Source organism: Aethalodelphis obliquidens, unplaced genomic scaffold (genome assembly GCF_003676395.1).
Source record: "Aethalodelphis obliquidens isolate GAN/ISIS:26980383/991018 unplaced genomic scaffold, ASM367639v1 scaffold23, whole genome shotgun sequence".
Taxonomy (NCBI): Eukaryota; Metazoa; Chordata; class Mammalia; order Artiodactyla; family Delphinidae; genus Aethalodelphis; species Aethalodelphis obliquidens.
In genome coordinates, this window is record NW_020837967.1 from 26,843,455 (window position 1) to 26,861,903 (window position 18,449).

Here is an 18,449-nt window from a genome sequence, read left to right on the forward strand (position 1 = left end):
ATGTTTGCTTTTCTTTACAGACACTCTGGAAAATAGATCCAGTAAGGGTGACAGGTGAGCGGTATGTTTTTATTTGCCATTTGTGCTTTTCAGTGGTGGTCTTCTCTACGTGCGCTGCAGTGAGTTTGATTATTTTCTTTCTGTTCTGCTTAAATGTAGTGCAGCTAATAGAAAGGGACCAAGCAAGGACGACACGTACTGGAAGGAGATCAATGCAGCCATGGCCTTAACAAATCTCGCACAGGGAAAAGACAAGCTGCAGGGGACCACCAGCTGCATTATCCAGAAGTCGTCCCACATTGCAGAAGTGAAGACGGTCAAAGTGCCCCTGGTTCAGCAGTTTTAAGAGTTTGTCACCTTTCAGATCGATGGCTGTTCTTCACATCAGTGTTTTTTCATAAACCCTCATCCTAGGGGCTGGAGCAGCAGTGAAGATGACTCCTTTTCAAGCCTCTTCCTATTTTTAATCGTCCTAAATATATCATTTAGTTGCTTCTATAAAAGACGTATAAATTATAAGACCTCACTTTAATCAAAAATATTAACTTATTTTATGTTACTCCAAGTATGCATAAAATGTCTGCATTGCTATTACAGTAAGTGCCTTGCTTTCCCGAAAATAAGCTGCAACGTGGGCATAGTAGAGCAGCTGTGCCTCAAAATGACAACACCACAATGCTCATGAGACTGTGAGTGCCATTCCAGATGGACCTACCCACGCCAGGACTCAAACCATAATTGCTGAAAGCCCTTGAAATGTATTCACTAATTCACATGTTAAAACTTGGAAATCTGTTCAGCCCAAATGAAATGTTCCTTTAAAAAAAAAAAATTCTGAAGTATTTAAAATTGTTCAGTGTGCTTTGCCGAGGGACAGTGAGAATTTTATGCACGTATCTTGCCTGCATATCTGGTTGGTTACAAACTTCCAAAATAAAAGGTTCAGGGATCACATAATGTGTACATTCAAGAAAAATGGCAATGAACGTGATCAGAAAAGAAGTTTTTAAGCACTGCTGGAAAACACCACAATGCTCTTCAGAATTGATTTGGATTTTCTTTTTCTCAAGTTTTGCCGAAGTTTTCAAAAAGTTTATTATCTAAATAACTCGAAATGTTCCCGTATAAAACTAAAACTATAGTTTAGGTTTAAAAACATAATCCTGTTTGCATTAGAGTTCAGTGTTTTTTGTAATGGAAACTGTTTTTCATATGGAATAGCTAAAAACCTCTTATTTGGTCCATTTCAAATTACAGTTGCTGATGGACAACTTATATTGCATTGAGAACAAGGTAATAAAAGAAATGTATCTCGATGTGAATATACATACACACACAAAATTGATTTTTAAATTTAAAACATATGGGAAACAAAACATTGAACAGTCTCTGACTTTTGCCAAATAGGACATTAAGGTGAAATCATGTATTAAAAGAAAGAACATTTTGTTTCTAAATTAGACTATCGTGGAGTGAGAATAATCAATATCAAGAAAGATCTTTTTCAATCAAACGTTAATATTCTAATCAGCTTGGGGAGGCTTGAAATTTGAATAAACAGTAGGGATGCCAAATATAACAGAATATTTGTGCTCAGAGAAGTAAAAAGGATTTGTCTCTTTTATGGCGGGATGTTTTTTCTGAGTATGTAACCTATTTTATAAATTTTTTTTGAAACTGGAAAGCGTTTTTGTGAGTGTGAATGACAGCCAACAGTGCAGCCACGTGGTGACATTTTTCTTTATTTTGCAAAATGCTTTTAAAGCCAGAGGCTGCTCTAGTTGATATATGGACAGTATCAGTCTTGATATACATTGTAGGACACTTTTTCATGTAACATAACATTTGGGGATTGGGTTTATTTAGTGTAATGAAAATAATTTGATATTAAGATATTTTGTACATATATATATTTTTACTTTGTTTTCTAAATTGCTGTTTGCAGTAAGAGTAAGTGCAAAGCAAGATATGTAAGTTATGACTGTATGATCAGATGAAGTATGAGTTCTTCTGGTTTACAAGATCCTTAAATAGTTACAGATCCATGATAAAACTTTGGAATCTTTATAAAACAATTTTTCGAAAATGTGATCATGTCAGTGAAAACTAAGGACAAGTACTTCACTCTTTTTCATACTATTATAAGTTATTCTGGTATTAAATATTTTAATAAAATTGTTTTTGTTTTTACATATTTCAGTTAGATGAATGGATGCTGGTTGTTTTTTAATTTGAATTAGTCATAATTCATTTTTACCATCTTTTCAAAAAGAATCAACAGATTTGTTCTATGTTATAAACCATGGATGACAAGCCAGTATAGGACAGCTCTTCACATGATTTTCTTTAAATACCAAAGCTTGGAGTCTGGCCTATAAACACATCAAGGCGATTTGACAATTAGCACATCCTGGCATAATAGCTCCAATTGCAATTACTTTTACTTTACTTTTTCTTTTGCTGCTTTCACATTTTCTGGAAATCAAAGTCCCCCCGACCTTTAAAAGCATCTTCAACAATGCTGAGTCAGCTGCTGAGACTCTAACTCATAATTTATGTTGTAGAGAAATAGAATTACCTCTATTCTTTGTTTTGCCATATGTAATCATTTTAATAAATTTAATAACTGCCAGGAGTTCTTGACAGATTTAAAATAAAAGTTAATTTCTAGACCTCAATGATCATATGAATTTTGTTTTCCTTTGAGAGCTGACCAGGTGGAGAGGGCAGTAGAACACAAGGGTCCATTATATGCCATAATTCTCCTTAGGTTGGTCAGGGATATGATATCGGGGCACTGCGTTTGTATTAGGGTTGAATTTCATCACCTTAGACCACCAACCCACCCTTTAAGAGCCGAGGAAAAGTAGGATGCTAACGGTTAAAATACATAACTTTAGAATGAAGATTTTCATTAAAAACCTTCCAGTAGCTAATACAATACGCATTATTACTGGGTGCTGTGCACTGGAGAGAACCTTGGCTTTGAGGCTAAGCAGATGTACGTTTGCATCCCAGCTCTGCCACTCACTACTGTAGGGTCCAGACTCAGTCACTCTCAGCTTCAGTTTCTTCACCTGCAAAGTGAGAGTAATGAGTTATACCGTGTAGACTTTGCTGCAGGGTTCAGAGATAATATACAATATATAAAGTGCCTACCACAGTGCTTGGCATTTAATAGGTGCCCAATAAATGGAAGGTATTATCACATAATTTTAATTCCCTTATATAGGGTTTATGTGCAAGAAAGTAGAAATATAAATGGAATATGAGATGTGGGTAGTTTAATAAAGAGCCTTGAGAAAGGAAAGCTGTCTGATGTGAAAGACTGCAGTGAAATGGTAAAAGTTGGTATCAGAATTAGAACTTCAAGAAAGATCATTTCATTGTCATTAGTCTGAAACTCCTGGAGAAAAGCTTAAAGTAGAACAAAGGTAGGGAAGAACAGACGTGCCCGTAGAAGATGCAGCATGTGCGATGCCTTCGTTCCGAACAGCAAGAACTGCTTTCCCCTCTTTTTGTCCTGCTTGATGCTGTTCAGGATGACTAAGAACTCAAGCTGCTGTCTGTACTCTGCCTGCTCCAAGTAGCAATGTTTAGCAAACAGTGGCAACGGCCGTGGTCTGCTTTTAAACTCATCCAGCTCGAAGGCATCACATCGTGCAAATAAACACAGAAAATAAGAGCAAGCGCGCAGACTCTTGCGTCTGGGGCCGCTTAGGTCGGCCACGCCTTGGAAGGCAGTGCGGGGTGGCGGTAGAGCTTGGGCCCACGCAGCCTGGCTGGGCCTCTTCACTTCTGAGTGACTTTGGGGAGTAAGCATAAGGCTTCTGTACCCAGTGTTTGCATCTATAAAATTTGATGTATGAAATTTACCTACTCCAAAGGTCTGTTATGAGGATGAAGTAAGACAGTGGATAGAAAAGTGCTTTGCCAACTGCATGGTACTGTACAACTGTTAACGATTATTAATGAGTTCCAGATGACTCGGAAAGGCCTAATATCCCATAATTTTTGGCAGAATAAATTGTGGTTTCCGTGACGCATAGAGGACCCCTAGATTTTGAAGACTTGTTATGTGCCCCCACCTTTGGGCCTTCTTGAGTACAGAGTCTTTTGGTCCTGCGCTTCTTCATAACAGTTATGATCAGAATTAGGTCATTGATTGTCACACTGCAGGGACAGAGTCCTGACTTCACCGCTTCCTAGCTTTGAGACCCATCCTAGAGACGAACTAAAAATTTGGTTTGGTTGGTGTGTGCATTGGCCATAATGAACTTTTTTTTAAGGTGAGAAAAACAGATTTCTGAGTTTGGAAAAACAAGCTGATGTGTTGTTACATCTTTACACAGATGACTCCATGGAAATTCATCCCATGTAAAGATTGTCTCAGTAAGTCTTCTGAAACAAATCTCAGCCCAAGTTTCCAGTTTCTGGAAACCTGATCTGCAGTGAGCCTGATTCATGACTTCTAAACAAAACTTTTTAATTCATGTTTTAAAACATTATAAATGTAGCTTGTGCTAGTTGTAGAGACATTAAGCAGTATAGAGGGACACAGATAAAAAGCCCCATGCCCTATCTCTCCACGATCCCAATCCCACGTCCCAAAGATAACCATGGTTCACAACGTCTTGTGTATGCTTCCAGAAACTCTATGTACATACAACCTTGTGCTTTTTCATCTTGTACTTGGTACTATATTCCTCCTACTTTGCAACATTTTTTACACTCCATCCTATGTGTGTATACATATACAGTATGTATACATATATACTATATGTAGCTTTCCTTATTTTAAATGAATGCATAGGATTTTGGTTCAGGTTATTAAATGTATCCAACAAATAACTCTATAGACTTAAGAGTTATTTCCAATTTTTAGTTATTACAAACTAGTGCTATTCAAAGTGCTGTTTCACATCGAGATAAGGAGCTTTCGTCCAAATACAAATCAATATACTGTTTTCTTAATCAAGAAATTCTTTCTATGAGAAAAGATTGTCACCTGAACTCACAGTGCTCCTAGAAGTGTAGCTGAATTACATCCTGGCCCCTGATCTCCCAGCAGACCAATAACAAGCCATCTGTAGATTATCACTGCTGTGCAGACCGTGTTTCAGTAGCACTGTTATAAATACTGATGCAGTGAACCTTCTTGTGTGTATATGTCTTCAGCCACTTATATGTCTGTGGAAGTAATGTGTCAAATGATAGGTACGTTAAACATTTTGATGGATGTTGACAAATTACCATTTTAAAGTTTTACCATTTTACACTTCTAACAGTAGGGTGTGAGTGTCTGTTCTCTTCCAATTGGTCAAAACACTGAATATTACTAAACTTTTCAATACTTGACAATGTGGTAAATAAAAAATGATATCTCAGCGTTGTCTTAAATTATACTTTTTAAAGATGAGTGATATTGTGCATAAGCTTATTGGCCTTTGGTATTTCTATTCAGTGAACTGCCTGTTTATATCTGTCTGTCTGGTTTCCCTCCCTCCCTTCCTTCCTTCCTTCCTCCCTCCATCCGTCCGTCCCTCCCTCCCTTCCTTCCTTCCTTCCTTCCTTTCTTCCATTTGTTAGTGATTTGTATGGGCTCTTTGCAAATCTAAAACTTCTAAATCTAAAATACCTTATCTATAATACAGGTTGCAAATATTTTCCCAGTTTTTAGTATATTTTTTACTTCCCTTATAATATTTTTAAAATTCAGAACTTAAACATCACATGTGCATATACACAGGATGTATAAGAGGTACTACATGTATTCGGTCATCACAGAAGCAGTGTAGCTCTAGAGCCAGAATGCTGAGGTTCAAATTCTATCTCTTCTGCTTACTAGCCCTACAATCTTAGACAAGACACTTAACCTCAGTTTCCTCATCTTTAATATGAATCATAATAATACTTACTTCCTAGTGCTGTGAGATTAAATTAGTTATTATATGCAAGAGCACTTACAACAATAGTACCTGGTACATAGTTAGTGCCTAGATTGTAAAAAGATTCACCCAATTTTCTATTAGATTTTTGGTTCACTTTTTTCTTTTTTTTTATTAGTTACCTAGTTTATACATATTAGTGTATACATGTCAATCCCAATCTCCCAATTCATCCCACCACCACCACCACCCGCCCCGCTTTCCCCCACCGGTGTCCATACGTTTGTTCTCTACATCTGTGTCTCTATTTCTGCCTTGCAAACTGGTTCGCCTGTACCATTTTTCTAGGTTCCACATATATTCGTTAATATGCGATATTTGCTTTTCTCTTTCTGACTTAATTCACTCTGTATGACAGTCTCTAGGTCCATCCACATCTCTACAAATGACTGAATTTCATTCCTTTCTATGGCTGAGTAATATTGCATTGTATATATGTGCCACATCTTCTTTAACCATTTATCTGTCGATGAGCATTTACGTTCCTTCCATGACCTGGCTATTGTAAATAGAGCTGCAATGAACATTGTGGTACATGACTCTTTTTGAATTATGGTTTTCTCAGGGTATATGCCCAGTAGTGGGATTGCTGGGTCATATGGTAGCTCTATTTGTAGTTTTTTGAGGAACCCCCATACTGTTCTCCATAGTGGCTGTACCAGTTCACATTCCCACCAGCAGTGCAGGAGAGTTCCCTTTTCTCCACACCCTCTCCAGCATTTATTGTTTCTAGATTTTTTGATGACGGCCATTCTGACTGGTGTGAGGTGATACCTCATTGTAGTTATGATTTGCATTTCTCTAATGATTAGTGATGTTGAGCAGCCTTTCATGTGTTTGTTGGCAGTCTGTATATCTTCTTTGGAGAAATGTCTATTTAGGTCTTCTGCCCATTTGTGGATTGGGTTGTTTGTTTTTTTGATATTGAGCTGCATGAGCTGCTTGTATATTTTGGAGATTAATCCTTTGTCAGTTGCTTCATTTGCAAATATTTTCTCCCATTCTGAGGGTTGTCTTTTCGTCTTGTTTATGGTTTCCTTTGCTGTGCGAAAGCTTTTAAGTTTCATTAGGTCCCATTTGTTTATTTTTGTTTTTATTTCCATTTCTCTAGAAGGTGGGTCAAAAAGGATCTTGCTGTGATTTATGTCATAGAGTGTTCTGCCTATGTTTTCCTCTCAGAGTTTGATAGTTTCTGGCCTTACATTTAGGTCTTTAATCCATTTTGAGTTTGTTTTTGTGTATGGTGTTAGGGAGTGTTCTAATTTCATTCTTTTACATGTAGCTGTCCAGTTTTCCCAGCACCACTTATTGAAGAGGCTGTCTTTTCTCCACTGTATATTCTTGCCTACTTTATCAAAAATAAGGTGACCATATGTGCATGGGTTTATCTCTGGGCTTTCTATCCTGTTCCATTGATCTATATTTCTGTTTTTGTGCCCGTACTATATTCTCTTGATAACTGTAGCTTCGTAGTATAGTCTGAAGTCCGGGAGCCTGATTCCTCCAGCTCCGTTTTTCTTTCTCAAGATTGCTTTGGCTATTTGGTGTCTTTTGTGTTTCCATACAAATTGTGAAATCTTTTTTATTGTAGTTCTGTGAAAAATGCCCTTGGTAGTTTGATAGGGATTGCATTGAATCTGTAGATTGCTTTGGGTAGTAGAGTCATTTTCACAATGTTTATTCTTCCAATCCAAGAACATGGTATATCTCTCCATCTGTTTGTATCAGCTTTAATTTCTTTCATCAGTGTCTTATAGTTTTCTGCATACAGGTCTTTTGTCTCCTTAGGTAAGTTTATTCCTAGGTATTTTATTCTTTTTGTTGCAATGGTAAATGGGAGTGTTTCCTTAATTTCTCTTTCAGAGTTTTCATTATTAATGTATAGGAATGCAAAAGATTTCTGTGCATTAATTTTGTATCTTGCTACTTTACCAAATTCATTGATTAGCTCTAGTAGTCTTCTGGTAGCACCTTTGGAATTCTCTATGTATAGTATCATGTCATCTGCAAACAGTGACAGCTTTACTTCTTCTTTTCCGATTTGGATTCCTTTTATTTCTCTTTCTTCTCTGATTGCTGTGGCTAAAACTTCCAAAACTGTTTTAATAACAGTGGTGCGAGTGGACAACCTTGACTTGTTCTGATCTTAGTGGAAATGGTTTCAGTTTTTCACCACTGAGAACGATGTTGGTGGTGTGTTTGTCATATATGGCCTTTATTATGTTGAGGTAAGTTCCCTCTATGCCTACTTTCTGGAGGGTTTTTATCATAAATGGGTGTTGAATTTTGTCAAAAGCTTTTTCTGAATCTATTGAGAAGATCATATGGTTTTTCTCCTTCAGTTTGTTAATATGGTTTATCACATCTATTGATTTACATATATTGAAGAATCCTTGCATTCCTCTGGGATAAACCCCACTTGATCATGGTGTATGATTCTTTTAATGTGCTGTTGGATTCTGTTTGCTAGTATTTTGTTGAGGATTTTTGCATCTATGTTCATCAGTGATATTGGCCTGTAGTTTTCTTTCTTTGTGACATCTTTGTCTGGTTTTGGTATCAGGGTGATGGTGGCCTCATAGAATGAGTTTGGGAGTATTCCTCCCTCTGCTGTATTTTGGAAGACTTTGAGAAGGATAGGTGTTAGCTCTTCTCTAAATGTTTGATAGAGTTCGCCTGTGAAGCCATCTGGCCCTGGGCTTTTGTTTGTTGGAAGATTTTTAATCACAGTCTCAATTTCAGTGCTTGTGACTGGTCTGTTTGTATTTTCTATTTCTTCCTGGTTAAGTCTCGGAAGGTTGTGGTTTTCTAAGAATTTGTCCATTTCTTCCAGGTTGTCTATTTTATTGGCTATAGTTGCTTGTAGTAATATCTCATGATCCTTTGTATTTCTGCAGTGTCAGTTGTTACCTTTCCTTTTTCATTTCTAATTCTATTGATTTGAGTCTTCTCTCTTTTATTCTTGATGAATCTGGCTAATGGTGTGTCAATTTTGTTTATCTTCTCAAAGAACCAGGTTTTAGTTTTATTGATCTTTGTTATCATTTCCTTCATTTCTTTTTCATTTATTTCTGATCTAATCTTTATGATTTCTTTCCTTCTGCTAACATTGGGGGTTTTTTTGTTGATGTTCTTCTTTCTCTAATTGCTTTAGGTGCAAGGTTAGGTTGTTTATTTGAGGTTTTTCTTGTTTCTTGAGGTAGGATTGTATTGCTATAAAATTCCCTCTTAGAACTGCTTTTGCTACATCCCATAGGTTTTGGGTCATCGTGTTTTCATTGTCATTTGTTTCTAGGTAGTTTTTGATTTCTTCAGTGATCTCTTTGTTATTAAGTAGTCCCATTTGTTTATTTTTGTTTTTATTTCCATTTCTCTAGGAGGTGAGTCAAAAAAGATCTTGCTGTGATTTATGTCAAAGAGTGTTCTTCCTATGTTTTCCTGTAAGAGTTCTACAGTGTCCCGCCTTACATTTAGGCCTTTAATCCATTTTGAGTTTATGTTTGTGTATGGTATTAGGGAGTGTTCTAATTTCATTCTTTGACATGTAGCTGCCCAGTTTTCCCAGCACTACTTATTGAAGAGACTATCTTTTCTCCATTGAGTATCCTTGTCTTCTTTGTCATAGATTAGTTGACCATAGGTGTGTGGGTTTATCTCTGGGCTTTCTGCCTGTTCCATTGATCTATATTTATGTTTTTGTGCCAGTACCATATTGTCTTGATTACTGTAGCTTCATAGTATAGTCTGAAGTCTTGGAGTCTGATTCCTCCAGCTCTGTTTTCTTTCCCTCAAGACTGCTTTGGCTTCTCAGGGTCTTTTGTGTCTCCATACAAATTTTAAGATTTTTTGTTCTAGTTCTGTAAAAAATGGCATTGGTAATTTGATAGGGATTGCATTGAATCTGTAGATTGCTTTGTGTAGTATAGTCATTTTCACAATATTGATTCTTCCAATCCAAGAACAAGGTATATCTCTCCATCTGTTTGTGTCATCTTTGATTTCTTTCATCAGTGTCTTATAGATTTCTGAGTACAGGTCTTTTACCTACTTAGGTAGGTTTAGTCCTAGGTATTTTATTCTTTTTGTTGCAATGGAGAATGGGATTGTTTCCTTAATTTCTCATTCCGATCTTTCATCATTAGTGTATAGGAATGCAAGAGATTTCTGTGCAATAATTTTGTATCCTGAAATTTTACCAAATTCATCGATTAGCTCTAGTAGTTTTCTGGTGGCAACTTTAGGATTATCTATGTATAGTATCATGTCATCTGCAAACAGTCACAGTTTTACTTCTTCTTTTCCAATTTGTATTCCTTTTATTATTTTTTTTATCTGATTGCCGTGGCTAGGAATTCCAAAACTATGTTGAATAAGAATGGCAAGAGTAGAAATCCTTGTCTTGTACCTGGTCTTAGAGGAAATGCTTTCAGTTTTTCACCATTGAGAACGATGTTGGCTGTGGGTTTGTCATATGGCCTTTAGTATGTTGAGGTAGGTTCTGTCTATGCCCACTTTCTGGATTTTTTATCATAAATGGGTGTTGAATTTTGTCAAAAGCTTTTTCTGCATCTATTGAGATGATCGTATGGTTTCTATTCTTCAATTTGTTAATACGGTGTATTACATTGATTGATTTGCATATATTGAAGAATCCTTGCATCCCTGGGATAAATCCCACTTGATCATGGTGTATGATCCTTTTAATGTGTTGTTGGATTCTGTTTGCTAGTATTCTGTTGAGGATTTTGCATCTATATTCATCAGTGATATTGGTCTTTAATTTTCCTTTTTTTGTAGTATCTTTGTCTGACTTTGGTATCAGGGTGATTGTGGCCTCATAGAATAAGCTTGGGATTGTTCCTCCCTCTGCATTTTTTTTTGGAAAAGTTTGAGAAGAATAGCTGTTAGCTCTTCTCTAAATGTTGGATAGAATTCATCTGTGAAGCCATCTGGTCCTGGACTTTTGTTTGTTGGAAGATTTTTCATCACAGTTTCAATTTCATTACTTGTGATTGGTCTGTTTATAGTTTCTATTTCTTCCTGGTTCAGTCTTGGAAGCTTATGCCTTTCTAAGAATTTGTCTGTTTCTTCCAGGTTGTCCATTTTATTGGCATAGAGTTGCTTGTAGTAGTCTCTTAGGATGCTTTGTATTTCTGCGGTGTCCATTGTAACTTCTCCTTTTTCATTTCTAATTTTATTGATTTCATTACTCTCCCTCTTTCTTAATGAGTCTGGCTAAAGGTTTATTAATTTTGTTTATCTTCTCAAAGAACCAGTTTTAAATTCATTGATCTTTGGTATTGTTTTCTTTGTTGCTGTTTCATTTATTTCTTCTCTGATCTTTATGACTTTTTCCCTTCTACTAAGTTTGGGTTTTGTTTGTTCTTCTTTCTCTAGTCCCTTTAGGTGTAAGTTTTGATTGTTTATTTCAGATTTTTCTTGTTTCTTGAGGTAGGGTTGCATTGCTATAAAATTCCCTCATGGAACTGCTTTGGCTGCATCCCATAGGTTTTGGATCATCGTGTTTTCATTGTCATTTGTCTCTAGGTATTTTTTGATTTCCTCTTTGATTTCCTCAATGATCTCTTGGTTATTTAGTACCACATTGTTTAGCCTCCATGTGTTTGTGTTTTTTATGTTTTTTTTTTTTCCTGTAATTGATTTCTAATTTCATAGCATGGTGGTCAAGATGCTTGATATGATTTAAATTTTCTTAAATTTACTGAGGCTTGATTTGTGACCCATGATGTGATCTATCCTGGAGAATGTTCCATGTGCACTTGAGAAGAAGGTGTAATCTGCAGTTTTTGGATGGAGTGTCCTATAAATATCAATTAAATCTATCTGGTCTATTGTGTCATTTAAAGCTTGTGTTTCCTTATTAATTTTCTGTTATAGCTGTTAGCATTTACCTTATGTACTGAGGACCTCCTATGTTGAGTGCATATATATTTATAATTGTTATATCTTCTTCTTGGATTGATCCCTTGGTCATTATGTAGTGTCCTTCCTTGTCTCTTGTAACATTATTTTAAAGTCTATTTTATCTGATACGAGTACTGCTACTCCAGCTTTGATTTCCATTTGCATGGAATATCTTTTTCCGTCCCCTCACTTTCAGTCTGTATGTGTCCCTAGGTCTGAAGTGGCTCTCTTGTAAACAGCATATATATGGGTCTTGTTTTTGTATCCATTCAGTGAGCCTTCGTCTTTTGGTTGGAGCGTTTAATCCATTCACATTTAAGGTAATTGTCGATATATATGTTCCTATTACCTTTTTCTTAATTGTTTTGGGTTTGTTTTTTTTTTTTGTAGGTCTTTTTCTTCTCTTGTGTTTCCCACTTAGAGAATTTCCTTTAGCATTTGTTGTAGAACTGGTTTGGTGGTACTGAATCCTCTTAGCTTTTGCTTGTCTGTAAAGCTTTTGACTTCTCTGTCGAATCTGAATGAGATCCTTGCCGGGTAGAGTAATCTTAGTTTTAGGTTCTTCCCTTTCATCACTTTACATATATGGTGCTACTCCCTTCTGGCTTGTAGAGTTTCTGCTGAGAAATCAGCTATTAACCATATGGGAGTTCCTTTATATGTTATTTGTTGTTTTTCCCTTGTTGCTTTTAATAATTTTTCTGTGTCTTTAATTCTTGTCAATTTGATTACTATGTGTCTCGGTGTGTTTCTCCTTGGCATTATTCTGCCTGGCGCACTCTGCACTTCCTGGACTTGGATGGCTATTTCCTTTCCCATGTTAGGGAAGTTTTCGACTATAATGTCTTCAAATTTTTTTTCAGGTCCTTTCTCTCTCTCTTCTCCTTCTGGGCCCCCTATAATGCGAATGTTGGTGTGTTTAATGTTGTCCAGAGGTCTCTTAGCTGTCTTCATTTCTTTTCATTCCTTTTTCTTTATTCTGTTCCATGGCAGTGATTTCCACCATTCTGTCTTCCCAGTCATTTATCCATTGTTCTATCTCAGTTACTCTGCTATTCATTCCTTCTAGTGTATTTTTCATTTTATTTATTGTATTGTTCATCTCTGTTTGTTTGTTCTGTAATTTTTCTAGGTCTTTGTTAAACATTTCTTTTTTTTGACATTTTAAATGTAGTTTTTTAAAAACATCTTTATTGGAGTATAATTGCTTTATAATGTTGTGTTAGTTTCTGCTGTATAACAAAGTGAATCAGCTATACGTATACATATATCCCCATATCCCCTCCCTCTTGTGCCTTCCTCCCACCCTCCATATCCCACCCGTCTAGGTGGTCACAAAGTACCCTGTGCTATGTGGCTGCTTCCCACTAGCTATCTATTTTACATTTGGTAGTGTATATATGTCAGTGCTACTCTCTCACTTCGCCCCAGCTTACCCTTCCCCCTCCCCATGTCCTCAAGTCCATTCTCTATGTCTGTGTCTTTATTCTTCTCCTGCCCCTAGGTTCATTAGAACATTTTTCTTTTAAATTCCATATATATATGTTTGCATATGGTATTTGTTTTCCTGTTAAACATTTCTTGTATCTTTTTGATCTCTGCCTCCCTTCTTTAACCGAGGTCCTGGACCATCTTCAGTATCATTATTCTGAATTCTTTTTCTGGAAGGCTGCCTATCTCCACTTCATTTAGTTGTTTTTCTGGTGTTTTATCTTGTTCGTTTATCTGGTACATAGTCCTCTGCATTTTCATCTTGTCTGTCTTTCTCTGAATGTGGTTTCTGTTCCACAGGCTGCAGGATTGTAGTTCTTTTTGCTTCTGCTGTCTGCCCTCTGGTGGATGAGGCTATCTAAGAGGCTTGTGCAAGTTTCCTGATGGGGGGGACTGGTGGTGAGTAGAGCTGTGTGTTGCTTTGCTGGGCAGAGCTCAGTAAAACTTTAATTCGCTTGTCTACTAATGGGTGGGGCTGAGTTCCCTTCCTGTTGGTTGTCTGGCCTGAGGTGACCCAGCACTGGAGCCTACAGGCTCTTTGGTGGGGCTAACGATGGACTCTGGGAGGGCTCACGCCAAGGAGTACTTCCCAGAACTTCTGCTGCCAGTGTCCTTGTCCCCATGGTGAGCCACAGCCACCCCCTGCCTCTGCAGGAGACGCTCCAACACTAGCAGGTAGGTCTGGTTCAGTCTCCTATGGGGTCACTGCTCCTTCCCCCTGGGTCCCGACGCACACACTACTTTGTGTGTGCCCTCCACAAGTGGAGTCTCTGTTTCCCCCAGTCCTATTGCAGTCCTTCAATCAAATCCCACTAGCCTTCAAAGTCTGATTCTCTGGGAATTCCTCCTCCCGTTGCCAGACCCTGAGGTTGGGAAGCCTGACGTGCGGCTCAGAACCTTCACTCCAGTGGGTGGACTTCTGTGGTATAAGTGTTCTCCAGTCTGTGAGTCACCCACTCAGCACTTATGGGATTTGATTTTATTGTGATTGTGCCCCTCCTACCATCTCATCGTGGCTTCTCCTTTGTCTCTGGATGTGGGGTATCTTTTTGGTGAGTTCCAGTGTCTTCCTCCAAACTCTGGAACTCCACACTCCCATACTCTGGAAGCTTCCCTTTGGATGTGCTGCATCTCCCCTTCCGTGCAGGTCCTTTTGGTTCATTTTTGTATGTTTAAGTCTTGGCCATTTATTTTGGCATTAAACCTGAGCTGGGCACTCCTAAAAATTAAATACTTACGTATAAGTCTAACAAAATATGTACAAGATCTCTATGAGGAAAACCACAAAACTCTGATGAACAAAATCAAAGATCAAAGAAGAATTAAAAAAATTGTTCCATGTTAATGGTTGGAAAGACTCAATATTGTCAAGATGTCAGTTCTTCCCACTTTGATGTATAGATTCAATGCAATCCCCAGCAAAATCTCACCAAGTTGTGGATGTCAACAAACTGATTCTAAAGTTTACATGTAGAGGCAAAAGTTCCAGAATAGCCAACAATATTGAAGAAGAACACAGTGGGAAGATTGATACTACCTGACTCCATGACTTGCTATAAAGCTCCATCAGGGCAGTGTGGTGCTGATTAAAGAACAGACAAATTCAACAGTGCAACAGAATAGAGAGCCCAGAAATAGACTCACACAAATACAGCTAACTGATATTTGACAAAGTAGCAAAGGCAATATAATGGAGAAAAGATAGTCTTTTCAACAAATTGTGCTAGAATAACTGGACATCCACATGCGAAAGAAAAAAAAGAATCTAGACACAGTCCTTTCACTAATTCACAAAAATTAATTCAAAATGGATCACAGATCCATTTACATAAAACGTAAAACTACAGAACTCCTAGAAGATAACACAGGAGAAAACCTTGATGATCTTGGGTATGGTGATGACTTTTTAGATACATCAACAAAGGCATAATACGTGAAAGAAACAATTGATAAACTGTGCTTCATTAAAATGAAAAACTTCTGAAACACAATGCCAAGACAATAAGACAAGCCACAGACTGGGAGAAAGTATTTGCAAACAACACATGTGATAAAGGTCTCTTATCCAAAGTATACAGAGAACTCTTAAATTCAATAAGAAAACAAGGGGGCTTCTGTGGTGGCGCAGTGGTTGAGAGCCTGCCTGCCGATGCAGGGGACGTGGGTTTGTGCCCCGGTCCGGGAAGATCCCACATGCCGCGGAGCGGCTGGGCCCGTGAGCCATGACTGCTGAGCCTGCGCGTCCGGAGCCTGTGCTCCGCAACGGGAGAGGCCACAACAGTGAGAGGCCCGTGTACTGCCAAAAAAAAAAAAAAGAAAAAAAAGAAAACAACCTGATTTTAAAATGGGCCAAAGATCTTAACAGACACCTCACTAAAGAAGATATACTGATGGCAAATGAGCATATTGAAAGATGCTTCACATCATATGTTATCAGAGAAATGCAAATTAAAACCACAATGAGATGCCACTACACACCTATCAGAATGGTCAAAACCAGAACACTGACACCACCAAATGCTGGTGCGGATGGGGAGCAACAGGAACTCTCATCCATTGCTGGCGGGAATGCAAAATGGTGCAGCCACTCCGGAAGAGAGTTGGGCGGTTCCTTGCAAAACTAAACATACTCTTACCACATGAACCAGTAATCATGCTCCTTGGTATTTATCCAAAGGAGTTGAAACCTTGTCCACACAAAAACCTGCACATGGATGTTTACAGCAGCTTTATTCACAACTGCCCAAACTTGGAAGCAACCAAGACATCTTTTAGTAATTTAATAGATAAATAACCTGTGGCATAACCAGACAATGGAATATGATTCAGCACTAAAAGCAAATGAACCATCAAGCTACGAAAAGACCTGCAAGAACCTTAGATGCGTGTCTAAGTGAGAGAAGCCAACCTGAAAAGGCTGCACACTGTGTGGTTCCTACTGTATGACACTCAGGGAGAAGCAAGACTATGGAGACAGAATAAAGATCAGAGGTTTCCAGGGGTTCAGGGATAGGGCAGGATGAGCAGGTAGGGCACAGATGACTTTTTAGGGCATGATACCATAGTGATGGATACATATCACTATACATTTGTCCAAACCTATAGAATGTACAACACCAAGAGTGAACCCTAATGTAATCTATGCACCTTGGGTGATAATGATGTAGGTTCATTGTAGGTTCGTCAATTGTAGGTTCATCAGTTGTAACCAATGTACCACTATGGTGGAGGATGTTAAAAATAGGGGAGGCTATGCATGTGTGGGGGGCAGGGAGAATATCGGCAATCTCTGTACCTTCCCCTCAGTTTTGCTGTGAACTTAAAAGTGCTCTGAAAAGATAAAGTCTTAATTTAAATAAATAAATAAATAGGTGAACTAGATATCTAGCTCTCCCCCAAAATACCCCCACTCCTGCAAAAGAAAATCTAGCTGTTGTCTCAAAACTATTTACTAGATAATCCACTAATCTAAATATTTGCTTCTCAACTCTTTATTCAGTCTTTTACTACAGTAGTGAGTATAGAATCCTTCATTACTATTCTTTTTTCTCAGAATTTTCCTGGCTCTTACCTCATCTTAACTTTGTTTTTGTTTTTGTTTTGTTTTGTTTCTTTTGCGTTACGCGGGCCTCTCACTGTTGTGGCCCCTCCCGTTGCAGAGCACAGGCTCCAGACGTGTAGGCTCAGCGGCCATGGCTCATGGGCCCAGCCACTCCACGGCATGTGGGATCTTCCCAAACTGGGGCACGAACCCGTGTCCCCTGCATCGGCAGGCAGACTCTCAACCACTGCGCCACCAGGGAAGCCCCATCTTAACTTTTAAAGATATACATGGTGAATTATTTTATCAGATCCCCCCACCAATTGTGTTGGTATTTGTTGATCGCATGAAAATATAGATGAATTTACACTTTGCAATATTGAATTTTATTGTCCAATTTTCTTCTTTCATTTGTTTTTTTTTTAAATTAATTAATTAATTAATTTTTGGCTGTGTTGGGTCTTCGTTGCTGTGCGCAGGCTTTCTCTAGTTGCGGCGAGAGGGGGCTACCCTTCATTGCGGTGCATGGGCTTCTCATTGAGGTGGCTTCTCTTGTTGTGGATCATGGGCTCTAGGCATGCGGGCTCAGTAGTTGTGGCTTGCGGGCTCTAGAGTGCAGGTTCAGTATTTGTGGCACACGGGCTTAGTTGTGGGATCGTCATGTGGGATCGTCCCGGACCAGGGCTTGAACCTGTGTCCCCTGTATTGGCAGGTGGATTCTTAACCATTCTTAACCAGAAGGAAGTCCCTTTTCTTTCATTTGATTCTCAACAACTGTATTTTTCTTCATATGTCTTATTAATTTATTCACTGGTGTTTATTTTTGTGTTGCAGTGTAAATGGGATTTTTCCATTTTTATGTAATCTTAATTATCATTTGTTTGCAGGCAAACTATTGATTTTTAAATATTATTTCTGTTAGCTAGGCACCTTAATTAGAAAATTTCAAATTAGTTTTCCAGATGTTTCACTTTGATTTCCAGGTATACAATCATATTTTTCCAAACAATAAAAATTTACTGACCCTGATATTTGTACTCTACTTTTCTTAACCTTCTGGCATTGACTAACATTTCCAGAATAATTTTTAATGGTGGGGTGGCAGCCCCCTGGTGTATTTTTTCTTACATGAATGGGATCATTTCTAGTGTTTAAATATTGTATATAATAATATACACTGGGTTGAGATAGTTATTCTTTTTAATATTTTAAGACAATATTCTCTCATTCTTGATTTACTAAAAGATTTTATTATAAATGGATGTTGAATTTTTTTCTAAGCATTTTAATTAAATTGTAGCATAGAAAACTTTACAAACCATAGATGTACAATTCAATGAACTTTTACAAAGGGAATATAATTGCATGACCAACACCCAGATCAAGATAAAGAACAGAAAGTATTCCAGAAGCCCCCCTAAAGGTAAATATTTTTATGACTTTTGTCCATTTCTGAAATTTAAACAAATGGAATCACAGAATTACACTGTTGTTTCTGTCTTCTTTTAGTCAATATTGTGTTTGTGAGATTCATCCATCCTGTT

General features: G+C 37.7%; 1 protein-coding gene across 4 annotated transcripts in view; it reads left to right on the forward strand.

Annotated features, from left to right (window-relative positions):
* MKX (mohawk homeobox) overlaps window positions 1–2,671 on the forward strand; it is a 62,943-nt gene extending 60,272 nt beyond the window's left edge. For 2 of the 4 annotated variants that reach the window (XM_027122043.1, XM_027122044.1), the window contains exons 6-7: window positions 21–54; window positions 160–2,671. In XM_027122043.1, the coding sequence (XP_026977844.1) occupies window positions 21–54; window positions 160–346 (221 nt within the window). In that variant the 3' untranslated portion in view covers window positions 347–2,671. Of the gene's footprint in view, window positions 1–20; window positions 62–159 lie in introns of all 4 variants that reach the window. The other 2 variants (XM_027122046.1, XM_027122047.1) reach the window with 2 other exon arrangements.
* The last annotated feature ends 15,778 nt before the right edge of the window (window positions 2,672–18,449 follow it).